The sequence below is a fragment of the Neofelis nebulosa genome, chromosome 2, assembly GCF_028018385.1.
Source record: "Neofelis nebulosa isolate mNeoNeb1 chromosome 2, mNeoNeb1.pri, whole genome shotgun sequence".
In the NCBI taxonomy this organism is placed as follows: Eukaryota; Metazoa; Chordata; class Mammalia; order Carnivora; family Felidae; genus Neofelis; species Neofelis nebulosa.
Genome location: NC_080783.1, coordinates 38,835,620 through 38,848,225, shown reverse-complemented (window position 1 = coordinate 38,848,225; position 12,606 = coordinate 38,835,620). Strand labels below are relative to the sequence as shown.

Below are 12,606 nucleotides of genomic sequence, written 5' to 3'. Positions count from 1 at the left end.
AAATATCTTTTCTCCCTACCCCCTACTCGTACGAATGGTCTTCATTCATGGAGAAGACCAAGTAGAACACTTTTATCTCAAAAGGCACAGAAAAAGGGAACAAAAGTCCCCTTGGTAGAACTTGTATTCTAAGTCCAGATCTTTTACACTGTCTGCAAACATTAGATGAATAGAGAGGTTTGGGGATCAGTAAAAAGAACAAGAGGGCTTTGAATTGTTTTTAGAGCTGAATTTCTGTTCTTGTACACTTGATTTATAAGACAAGTACAGTTTTTGCTTCTTTACACCAGGGAGAGGATCTTCAACTAAGGTGGAAGTCAAAAGATTCTTAGGTTCTAGATTCAGAGCTGTGTGTCTGGAATGTCTAGTAAATCCTTCCACAGAGGCTTTAGAATGTTTCTCTTTCTCTCTGGGTACATAGTTTCATCTTAGCTCAGGGGAGAAGACTTTTTTTTCCCCTCATCTTCACTCAGACCCAAAGGATCAACAAGCAGGAGGTGAACTGAAAGGAATTTTTAAAAGTCTGTCAGGCTCTGAATATGGCCATCTTCTGACCGTAGAACTCCTTTAAATTCTTTCAGATATCTTGCCAAGTTTCAGCCAGGACAAACAGTAAATATTCCTAGCAGTATTAAACCCCTGAATACAAGAGAGATCCCCAAAGAGCACAAAAGATATTACCCTCCCAAGATCAGAGCCACTCCCAAAGTAACCAAAAGAAGGAGAATTGTACTGGGGGTCAGTAGGTCCCTAGCCATGAATGGGATGGCACCCCTATTTCTATCCAGCCTCTGACCCGATGGTTGCCTCGCCAAGTTCTCAGGACATAAAGCAAGATAAACAAGAAGGCAGTAGCTGTCCCTGGGTGAGAAAGGATCAACAACCAGTGGGTACCCAAAAGCAGATTCACAAGATACAATTCAAAGATTAATTCTTACAGCTGTTTTTTGCCTATCAATCTGAATTTGGAAAGGAAAGGACAGTGTGAATTTTTTTACTTTCTTCTCTCAGCCAGACATCACAGACATCTGAGAAAGCTGACTTTGCTGAGAATTCTCATTCTTTGTTAGCTTCTGCTAGTTGTCCCAGATCCCATCTGCAGGCTCGTGTTCCAGCAGATCTCATTCTAGTCCCCAGAAACCACAGAGAAAGGAAAATAATTTTTCTTTTCCCTTTATGAGTGCTTGGCTTTGCTTCTCTAGAGCACCTTCTCTAGAGCACCTCATACATGGATAAGCATATTTAGGTTAAAAGTTCTCCACTATAGCCATTGTAATTCAAAAATATCTGTTCAGCCTTAAAAGTTTTATTCACTTGAGACCTCACACTGGAGCGACCCAGTCCAGAAAATGGAAGGCTTAAAGTCTGAAAGCTGCCAACACGAAAGCTGCAGAGCCAGGATCCAAGAGAGATGTAACCTGTGGCCTCCAGAGGCAGTGATGGAGCGGGGAGCTCAGTGGGCACTTACACCAGGCAGCTCACTGCTCCTGGGGACCAGTGCTGTCCTTCAGTTTAACAGTTCTGGAATCAGAAAAGTTTTAATATGCCTCAGTTTATCTTTTAAGAGTTTATTAGAACGCATATTTGTTCGAATTGGGCATCATCCAGTCTAGCAGATCAAGAGCTCTAAGGAGGTGTACAAAATGAAAGCCTTTTTATAGCAAAAGGGAGCAAGAACAAGTTCTACTAGACAAAAACTTGAGTTGGTTATTGCAGTTTCTTCCCTTTTAGGGGACGACAGGATCAGGCAGATTACCAAACTACTGCTGATCAGGTAATTCCTGATGGACTCGTTTAAGAGTTCATTTCTGGGAAAGCCAAAACCGTAATTCAGTCTCAGTTTGGGACTGAGCATAAGGGACTCCATTTGAAATTTTTGTCTGGTTTTTAACAGTAAGCACTATGCTGTTTTCCCACTAGACAATTTTATTAAAATCTTTAAAAACTAAAAGCAGTATTCTAAAAATATATGCAGTGGTAGTAACTGGCAAGTATTTATAGAAATTACCATATAATTTTCAGTTGTCCAGACATGAGGTCACAAGTGACAGGAAAGAAAAGTTGAATGATCACTGAGAAATTACCATATGCCAGGCTCTGCTTTCTTTCTCTACTTTGTCTTATTTAACTAGGAACCCTATGAAATAGGTTATGTGCATACTTTGCCAATGATGAACCTGAGGCTTAGGGAAGTCGGTTATCCAAAATTACTTGGCTAGTAAGTGCTAAAGCTGGGATTTGAACTGGGGTTGGGCTCCAAGGTCGTGCTCTTGAAAAGAGAATGAGGAACATTATATACGTTGTGTTCTTTAGTGTTAATAGTTATGAAAACAAAAGATGAAAACCACTTAGAGTGTTGCTCCACAGGTCTTCTTAATCAAACGTCATTATTATTGCCTCACTTTCCCTTCTTGTTAAAAGAAAGTTCCAAAGAGAAGGAACTAAGTATGGGGACAGACCTACTTATAAGCTTCTCTTAATGAAAGGTAAAAATGATTGAATTTTCCCTTTGTGTTCCACAGCTGAAGAAAGCCCTTGACGAAGCCAACTTCAGATCAGTGGAAGTAACGCGGACCAACCGAGAGCTGCGGCAGAAACTCACGGAGCTGGAGAAGATCCTGAACACTAGCAAGGAGAAAATAAAGAATCAAAAGGCCCAAATTAAGCTCCACTTGTCGACTAAGGCGAATAATACTCAGAATGTAGAGAGGATGAAGGTTGTATGAAAAATGCTAAGTCTCCCTTACTCCCTGTTATCTGATGAGGATCCATGCAGGCTGTGGGGTCTGGCGAAGATAGTTCCAGAGTACTAACAGCAGCATGTGTGCTCCGGGAATTACAGCTACACCTGGGAAGTGGGCAGATTGCAGGGGGATGGACAGACTGTCTTTCTCCAGGAGAGAGAGACACTGCTGTGTAAATGTTTGATTTCTCTTCAGCTGCCATGTCACCTTCTGGCCCCCCATCTGCCTCTCCCACAGTGATCGTACAGGATTTTGCTCTGTCAGGGTCAGTGGGCCAGACGGGAAGGAGAGCCCAGCAGGGGCTGGTAACTGTGGGTCTCATATGGGATTCTCCACTGATCATCTTTCTATGTTATTTCCACATTTACTTTCAGCAAATAGAAACAGAATTGAGGCAAATGGAGCTAATTAAGGATCAGTATCAGAAAAAAAATTATGAACAGGTAGATGATTTCCACAAACTCTATGTTTACTATTCACCTAAAATCTCACACTTGGACAGGTTCACCAACTGCTTCCCTCTTTGTGCCCTCCCAGTCACTGAGTATCCAGAAATTTGTATCTGAAATGACTAACCTACAGAAAGAGATGCAGCTGTTGGCCAAGAGCCAGTACGAGACCTCAGCACGGAATAAACAGCAAGAGCTGCGCCTGGAGGCAGAGCGGAAAGTAAGGCAGGAACTGGAGAACCGGTGCCAGGTAAAAAGTTCCCTCAGGTTCATCTCAGATTATCAGCAAGTGACACATACCGAAACCCAACATCAGAGCATCTACATTTTCTAGATTCTGTAGAAGAAACATAAGTCTACAAGTAGGAAGAAGCCTATAGCTTTGAATGTGGCCCATGTTCTCAATTTTCAACTTAATAAGATATCCATTCTTAACAGCTACAGCTCACATATGCAAAATACTGGTTATTAAATAAGACTTCTGAACTGAATTTCATAGTCTTTCAGGCACTTTACACCCCTTGCTTCTTCCCTGAAGCTTAGATACACCTGTTGCTATGACAGGATTTTTAGCTCTTCCCAGCCTCTGGAAAAGCATAACATTTTATCACTGCAAAAGGACTTCAAGAGATCATTAAGCCCTTGCTTTCTAGCAGAAATTGTCTCCAATGAAAAAATATTCCTTCAGTTCTGGAAAGAGATATTAATCACTTTTTCTTCAGGAGAATCCATAAATCAAAATCTGTGATCATACATCTGTGGATACTACTAACACTTTTCATCTTATATTTTGGTAGCACCTGAAGTTAGTGTACTCCATCATGCTTTCATAATTTGATTGCCCATTTATAACAATATGGAAGCTCTTTGTTCCATATGGGACTGTGGGAATTTGTAAAAATCTTTGTATCACGTTTTCAGGAATTGGAAGAAACCATCAGACACCTAAAGAAATGCAAAGAGGCAACAGAGCATAAACTCAAAGAAGCCAGTGTGGAATCAGAACAGGTAAGCCAGACCTAGGGACATAAAGACTTAACAAGTTTCCTCACACACAACAATTTTGAAACACTCAAGTCAGAGTAAAATGCCTCGTTAACATAGTTGGGAGCGTAACAGGCAAGAACCATTATGACTTACGAAGTATAATCTCCATTATGAAGAATGAGTTTTAGGTTGAGACTCTGTGTCCTGATAAAAGATAACAGAATGCCAAAATACTGATTAAGTCCAAGTCTTTACCACTTAATATAAGAAGGGAAGACCAGCATGTGTGTAGATTTTAATGCACTATTACTCAACATCACTAATAAAAGTGGAAGCTCTTTGTTCAGTCAATAAAAAATGTTAAGTAGGCCTTATTTTTTTAAGTTGGTTTTTTTTTTTTTTAATTTAGGTAATTTCTACATGCAACGTGGGGCTCAAACTCATGTCCCTGAGATTGAGAATCATATACTCTTCAGACTGAGCCCGTCAGGTCCCCTGAGTAGGCCCTCTTACTTTGTGATTTTCCTTTCTCTAATCTTAAATTGGCCTATTTGAAGGTATTTAAAATTATACATTTTTTAGAGCTGGAAAGGGTCTTTGAAATCATGGTCTGCCACAACCATTCCTCATTTTCCAAATAAGGAAAACAGCTTCTAAGGTATCACAGTGATGTTTTTGTCAGTTGGTCATGATGTGTGTGCCTTTTACAGCCACTAAATTACAAGACAACATGACTGTCATAGTGGGATATTAAAGGGAATATGGACTCAGACACACATGAGTTTGAACACTGTCACATGAGTTTGTCACACTGTGACACAGTGCCCTTAAGGAATTTACATTTACTTCCTTTAACTCATCAGTTACCACATCTAGAAAAGTCAGGGTATTGAGACTTACCTTTCCGTTGTTCTGTTAGATGGCTCAGAGTAAGTTTCAGTAAACGGTGCCTCCCTTCTCATTTACCAAACAAGAGGAGATAGGATGGATGTACAGGGCCATTTCAAGCATCTTTCCCTCCACTCCTGGTAAAGAGTGCTGGACACTGCCTTTGGTGGGGGGCAGGGTGTGAGTATCACCGGCATTAGGGTATACAAACAGACCTGGAAAATATTTGAACTTTGTAACTTTCTTTCTTTTTTTTTTTTAAATTTTTTTTTTTCAACGTTTTTTTTTTATTTTTGGGACAGAGAGAGACAGAGCATGAACGGGGGAGGGGCAGAGAGAGAGGGAGACACAGAACCGGAAGCAGGCTCCAGGCTCCGAGCATCAGCCCAGAGCCTGACGCGGGGCTCGAACTCACGGACCGCGAGATCGTGACCTGGCTGAAGTCGGACGCTTAACCGACTGCGCCACCCAGGCGCCCCTGAACTTTGTAACTTTCTAAAAGTTAAATGCCAGGGGAGCTCTATTTTTTTACCTCACTATTTTGTGCCCACACTGTGAACTGGCTGGGCTAGGACAGATACATAGTCGCACGTATTTTTTGTGGACCTGTCATATGTTGGACGCTGTCCTAGGTGATGGAGACACGGGGTGAAACAAGCCCGACGGAGTCCCTGCTCTCCTAGATCTTGTCTTCTCCCAGGCAAGACAGAAATACCTCTCAAGACTTGAGAATCAAAAAACGAAAATGCTGTCCATGGAACAAATAATCAAAGGGAAGAAAACAGTCATTTTGCTTTTTATTCTAGAGGATATGTTCTGGAGCTGTTTTGAAGCAACCATTATACCACAGAAAAGCCTGTTGGCCTACCTTAAAATACCATAGTATCCCAAACACACATAAAAGTGCCAGGCACACAGTAGATATTTGTCAATTAAATGAATACGGAGTCCAGATCATCTTCAAAGGCAGACGACTAGTGGGACCATTTAAGTCCATCTAACAAAGGTGATTTGGAAGTTTGTGCTTAGGACCTGAAGTCTAAAATATTTTGATGATAAAGGAAATAAAGAGGATGCAACTTACGCTAAGCTGGTTCCGTCTTTTACTAATTCAGTTTACTCTCATAAAGCACAACAGAAAAATCTAGTGTAGGGACTTTGGAGAAGTATTTAGTCTTGGAGAACAGAACTCACAAGTCCCAACCATGGTTTGCACTACCACGTTCACTTGCCGCGCTATCTTATCCCGTCATTCTGATTTTTCCCCGGGGTTCTCTTGCCTTAGGTCACGCCCAAGAAATAGGAACAAATGCATGAAAAAGCAACAGGCTTGCAGGCATCCCTCAGCTCTGCATTCAGAAATCTCTGTCATCTGTAGAATGGATATTATGCAAATAGGTTACAAGGACCTTGCACTCAGAATTTGGGTCTTTTAACATCTAGGTAAAAAGTCTCTTGAACCAATACACAAAAAACTATTTCTTTGTTGTAATGTTTAATGATAACGCTTGTATGTCCAGATAACAGCTAACCTGGAAGAAGCTCATCGCTGGTTTAAGTGCAGGTTCGATGGCCTGCAGCTTGAGCTGACGAGAAACCGGTTGCAGAGGCTTCCCCGAGAAGACGGGTGGATGGAAGAGGTAGGGTATTTGGACATGGCTGTCGTAAGCAATTTTGGATTTGTTCCTTCTCAGATTTCTTTTTCTTCAGCATGGGGCCCACTTCAGGGCTCATACTCACAAACCGTGAGATCATGACCTGAGCCGCAATCAAGTCGGACACTTAACCGACTGAGCCACCCAGGTGCCCCTCTTCAAATTTCTAATTACAGAAGTTCTCTCTTCATCCAGCTACTCTCCCCACTAATCTGTAGATTTCTTTAAACTGCAAAGAAAACAAATGCATTAAATTTCTTTCTTAAAAGTTCTACATTTCCCAACCTGTCTAGATTAGAACCACTCACCTTGATGAATAAATTATATTCGTAAAGACAAAACAGGGCCTCAGCTATGCAGTTAGTTTTGCAATGTCGGGTCTGTTTTCTTTCCAGCAGGACCAAGGTAACAAGCACGACGTGGCATCCAGCCAGTCTGTTCTACATCGGTGGGAGAATAAACAGCGTCCTAGACTTACACCCAAGAAATGTCATTCTGAACTAGAGAGAGATTGATGCCCTTGACAGAGGCACTTCTTCATCGATAGCTACACCACCATGATTTCCAGAGCCCAGCAATCAGGGCTGGCCTTTTCCACAGTCATCAGAACATCAAGTCTTTGATGTGGGCTGAAGATTTTTGGACTTGAGTTTATTCTTTCAGGAACTTGCTGATATCAGTACAGAACCACCCCATCTTTTTTGTCTCTTTCCCCATTTTCCACCCAATAAATTTATATGAATTTGTTGTAAGATAGAAGTTACTGTTGTATGATACTTGTCTATTTTTCTAAGTACATTTTATCAAAAAGCATTTAGTGAGGTACTAGATGTACAGCCACTAAATGATAGGATATTTTGTTTCGATAAAATCCCCTAGTCTAACACCCAGTAGATAATCCTTGAAAATGGGATCACCTGGAAAATGGTAAAAACTTTTCCACATAAAAAAAAAAAAAAAATACCCTTTTATGCTGGGTAATTACCAGCACATCTTTAGTAGGATTAGATCTCTCTTCTTTATTTTTTTTAATTGTTTTAAGTAAGCTCTATACCCATTGTGGGGTTTGAACTCACAAACCCAAGATCAAGAGTCATGTGTTCTACCAACTGAGCCATCCAGGTGCCCCTACAGCTCTATTCTTATATTAGATATCTCAGAGATTGTATTTATAACTTCCTCAAATGTTTACAAATCAAATTATTGTATACAGCAGACTGCTCTGCTCCAGGACTATGCCTGGCCCATGTAGCTCTTCCTTACTATAGTAAGCAATAAATTCAGCTTTATATATATGTATATTTTTTATTTTAGATAGGGAGCGGTAGAGTAGGTAATCCAGACTTAATGAACATAAACAGCTACCATAGCACCTGGCTTTATTCATGTTCAAGTAATGGTAGCTACTGATGATGCTATCAGGACCTAAATTGAGTGAGCATTGTGAATTGGAGGGAATATCATTAATAAGACTCTCAGAGGTTGAAGAGCCTACCATTCTTCTGATATAAAAAAGACAAAGCTGAATTTATAGCCTAAACTAAGCCGTAATAATTGAAGGAGAGCTCTGTTGGTCAGGCAGAGTCCTCCCTGATCGGAGCAGACTGCTGATCTTATATAACATTTGGGGGAAACACGAAGTTCAAGAATCGCAAGACTTTCAGAGACCTTGAGGGTTGGTACTATCTGTAGAAGTGTAGTTATGTGGGTAAGGTTGGTAACTGGCATTCAGGGGGCACCTGTTGGAATGCATCTATTTCTGTGTGTCTGACTTCCAGAGGTGAGGGTTCACTGATTGGCAGGCTGGGAAAAGCCTCCCCAAGTTATCTAACTCCTACAGAATTTATCCCTTTAGACTCTTCATAAGAAGATAAAGTTATTTTAAGGTACCAGAGAGTCAATCTTGAAATAGTCTAAGCAAGAACCCCACAGAACAGTTCCTTTGTCCTGAATTCCTCATAGGACAAAAGATCCCAATTACTGTGCAGGAGAGATGATCAACCTTATTGGATTGTAAATACACCGTTCTTGAGTGTTGTCATGACATTGACCGTTAACTGACCAAGAATATGTTTATCTTCTTCATCCAGAGCAAGGACATTTTTCTCCACTTGTGTTTTGTTCTCAAAGAGTATCATTATTGATAAAGTCAGTGTAACCTTATGTCATTTTTTTAGGTTGGCTATACTAAACCTTAGCTTGGGAGAAGTGAATTATAGCATTAGATTGGTGATCATTTCTAGTAAAACCTATATTTAGAACAGCCTGTTTAGAGTGATGAATTTGCTGAAGTGTTTCTATAGTACTTTTATAATGGTCTGCTGTATACTAGGTTCTATTGTGGGCCTGTACTTTCATCTGAAGCTACCAAAACACAGACAAAATATCAACCAATGGTTTTTAAGACACCAGACATTGTGCAACAAAGAACAGTACTCCCTGAGAGAAAGGGAACAAATGAGGTGAACCCTACTATCACCCCGCCTTCTAGCCTTCAGACAGTTCATGCACCTGGTCCTGAGTTAAGGAGCCAGAGTCCAGGGAGACCAGGACTGCTAGAGTTCCAGGACCGAATACCGGAGAGGAGAGTGCTACAGAGGGAGAATTTCAGAGATGTCCCGAAAGCCCTCTTGAGTATTAGCTGAGCACATGCATGTGAGGAAACCACCTCAAGCTGGAGTAAGAATCATCCAAAAGGGTTTAAGTTAACAGTGGCCAACACACACACACACACACAAAATACCAGCTTCCATCAGCCAGCATGAGAAACATGATTTGCAGGGCATTGGGTGGAGAACACTAAAGAATACTTGTCTCAGAAGTAGAGAATAGGTAGCCCTACAGCAAACACTGCTCTAGTCCTACCCAGCGAATCTGAAACGCAAGACCCCAAATGATCTATTCCAAGTAACTGCATTCCAAAACAGCTTAAGGATATTTAGAGGAATACAAAAATATGTGGCACCCATCAAGGTAAAAATCACAATTTGTGGTACCAATCCAAAGCAGCAGGAAAATTTAACCCAGATTAACAGATGTTAAATGTGACAGTGGGCCGCCTGGGTGGCTCAGTCTGTCAAGCGTTCAACTTCATCTCAGGTCATGATCTCACCGTTCATCAGTTCCAGCCCTCCGTCGGGGTCTGCTGACATCTCAGAGCCTGGAGCCTGCTTCAGATTCTGTGTCTCCCTCTGTCTCTGCCCCTCCCTTCTCTGTTCTCGTTCTCTCTCTCTCATAAACATTAAAAAAAAAAAAGTGACAAACAAGGACATGAAAACAGTTACCATAACTATATGTTCAAAGAGTATTAAAACAATGGATGGTAATAGAAAAATTGAAAAGAATTCATAATTATTAACTAGTAGAAAACTGATGGTTTCCTTTAGCAGTAGAGACTGACTACATGTAGGAACATTGGATTTAAAGGGGATTCCAATACAAGATCTGAAGATGTTTTGATTAATTTTTTGATGACTGCAGTTGTTCTAAAGCAAGGAGACTGAGCTGTGGCTCCTGAATTAAGGGATAAGCGATGGTTCTATTAATTGTGCTGTGTTGTTAACACCCATAGAGCATGACCTAACCTTTTCTTGTGAGTACAAAAAGTGATTTGTGAAAATCTAGGAAGAACCCATCTGGACTGTGACTTTGGTCCAGGTAAACTGTCTATGGAGTCATTTGCCCTTGGGGATTCTGACACTATAGCTGTTTGTTTTGGTCAGCTTTATTAAGGTATAATTGACAAAACTGTAAGTTATTGAGGGTGAGCATCATAATGATTCGATACACATTGTGAAATTATTCCATCTGTCACCTCACATACTTAATTTTTGATGAGGACATTTCATTTTTATTCTCAGCAAATATCAATTATATAATACAGTGTTAACTCTAGTCATCATATTATACATTTGATCCTCAAACCTTACTCATCCTGTAATTGAAAGTATCCTTTAACAACTTCTATTTCCCCAACCCTTCAGTCATTGCCAACCACTTTTCTGCTCCCTGCTTCTAAGAGTTTGATTGTTTAAGATTCCACATATAAATGTCTTTGGTGATTTTTTGAATTTTTTTTTAAGAGTTTATTTTTAATCTCTGCACCCAACATGGGGTTTGAATCTACAACCCCAAGAGTCACACGCTGTACCAACTGAGCCAGCCAGGTGCTCCAATTCTTTGAGGTATTTCTGGAGACTACCATAAATATCCTAATGTCATAGCAGCTTTAATCTGATCACATGTATGGGCTACAGCATATTTTATCTGGAAGTAGATCCTACCTATTAAATCTCTGTGTCCTGAAGGAAAAAGGACTGTTTCTCTGACAGTGATCCCAAAGAATCAGATACAGGTTGAGACTTAGGAAAGGACTCACAATTGTTCCAAGGTCTCATTTTTCAGAGTGGTTTTAGTAAAGGAAAGCAAAGTTCATTGCCTCTCAAACTTCTATAATTACTATACATTTTCAGTTTTACCTTTTATTACCATCTTTTGTCATAAAGTCATTTATAAGATAATACTCTCTCACACTAGAAGTCATTTTGCTTATCTGTTTGCTTCTTAGACAACTGTAAAATTTGGGTCTGAAGGATCTGATGTTCAGAGTAGTAGAATTAATTGTAGGTAACGGTAATATCAAGTACTGTTCTGTTCCACTTGGGAGTTTAGATGGAAGACACGGACTTGTGGAGTAATGTCTCCCCCAGGGTGGCATCATTGGACTTCAGATGGTTGTCCTTCAGCTTCTTAGCCAGCACTGGGCAATTATTAGCTCAGTGATCTTTTTGCTTGCAATTTCTCTAGTTTCTTTACCAAAGACTTCCAGTTCTTAACAGAAGATATTGGGCCTTGTTTTTATCTCAGGACCAGTTGTTTTAGATAGACAGCCAGAGCCTGTTTACTTTCTAAGGCTCTCTAGAGACATCTAGCTACAGATTACTGGTTTTCCAAAATAGCTTGTTTTTCTTATTAAAGTCCCTAGTTTTTCAATTATTCCAATTGTTTTTCTTATTAAAGTCCTTAGTTTAGATAATGAGCCCATGAACAAAAAGAAGACAAGGCCCTTACTTCAGCTGTTGGGTCTGCCCCAGGATACCATTTGAAAGAAGAGCAAAATATTTAAGAAATTTGACTTTTTGATGGTATTTGGCATCTCTCTTCTCAAGAGCATTTATTCTGGGCTCTTATCTCGTGATCTCATTTCATTGGGCAAGATGGCTTTATGTTCACACTGGTCTACATCATCATATGTTCTCCACCTTGGACTTCTTTGGGCAATAGGGATTCTACACCATTTGTTAATGCAAGCCTTTTTATAAATGGTCAGAAACAATGTACAATATATAGAAGACTAGAACAGACTGAAATATTTTCTGCTTACCAACCCAGCAGAGATTTCTTAGAGCTCTAATAAATCCAGGATTGAGTCTCCTTGGACGGGCTGATCACATGCCCACCCTCAATTAATCACTATCACTTAAGAGAGAGATTATATACTAATTGGCTAGGCCTAGATGTGCCCATCTCTGAAACAGAATAGTTCCCCAAAGGAAATCTCAGTGATGTTCCTAGAAGAACGGGGAAACAGAGGTAAGTCAAATCAAAACCGTAAATGTCTGGGGCGCCTGGGTGGCGCAGTCGGTTAAGCGTCCGACTTCAGCCAGGTCACGATCTCGCGGTCCGTGAGTTCGAGCCCCGCGTCAGGCTCTGGGCTGATGGCTCTGAGCTGATGGCTCTGGGCTGATGGCTCTGGGCTGATGGCTCTGGGCTGATGGCTCGGAGCCTTGGGGCGCCTGGGTGGCGCAGTCGGTTAAACGTCCGGCTTCAGCCAGGTCACGATCTCGCGGTCCGTGAGTTCGAGCCCCGCGTCAGGCTCTGGGC

At 40.8% G+C, this 12,606-nt stretch overlaps 1 protein-coding gene, 1 long non-coding RNA gene and 1 other non-coding gene across 10 annotated transcripts in view; 1 reads left to right on the top strand and 2 right to left on the bottom strand.

Moving 5' to 3' along the window:
• CCDC150 (coiled-coil domain containing 150) overlaps positions 1-7,482 on the top strand; it is a 99,617-nt gene extending 92,135 nt beyond the window's left edge. For 4 of the 8 annotated variants that reach the window (XM_058710484.1, XM_058710502.1, XM_058710514.1 and 1 more), the window contains 6 exons: positions 2,523-2,717; positions 3,119-3,187; positions 3,282-3,443; positions 4,115-4,201; positions 6,589-6,708; positions 7,119-7,482. In XM_058710484.1, the coding sequence (XP_058566467.1) occupies positions 2,523-2,717; positions 3,119-3,187; positions 3,282-3,443; positions 4,115-4,201; positions 6,589-6,708; positions 7,119-7,238 (753 nt within the window). In that variant the 3' untranslated portion in view covers positions 7,239-7,482. Of the gene's footprint in view, positions 1-2,522; positions 2,718-2,939; positions 3,010-3,118; positions 3,188-3,281; positions 3,444-4,114; positions 4,202-6,588; positions 6,709-7,118 lie in introns of those variants that run through there. The other 4 variants (XM_058710493.1, XM_058710506.1, XM_058710534.1 and 1 more) reach the window with 2 other exon arrangements.
• On the bottom strand, positions 466-519 carry LOC131505891 (small nucleolar RNA SNORD56). Its single transcript, XR_009258644.1, has one exon. It is a non-coding gene; the product is annotated as a small nucleolar RNA SNORD56 (small nucleolar RNA).
• LOC131500942 (uncharacterized) lies at positions 5,853-12,337 on the bottom strand. Its single transcript, XR_009256541.1, has 4 exons — positions 9,836-12,337; positions 7,032-7,163; positions 6,601-6,952; positions 5,853-6,440 (listed from the first exon to the last, which is right to left on the bottom strand). It is a non-coding gene; the product is annotated as an uncharacterized LOC131500942 (long non-coding RNA).
• Between the last annotated feature and the right edge of the window lie 269 nt (positions 12,338-12,606).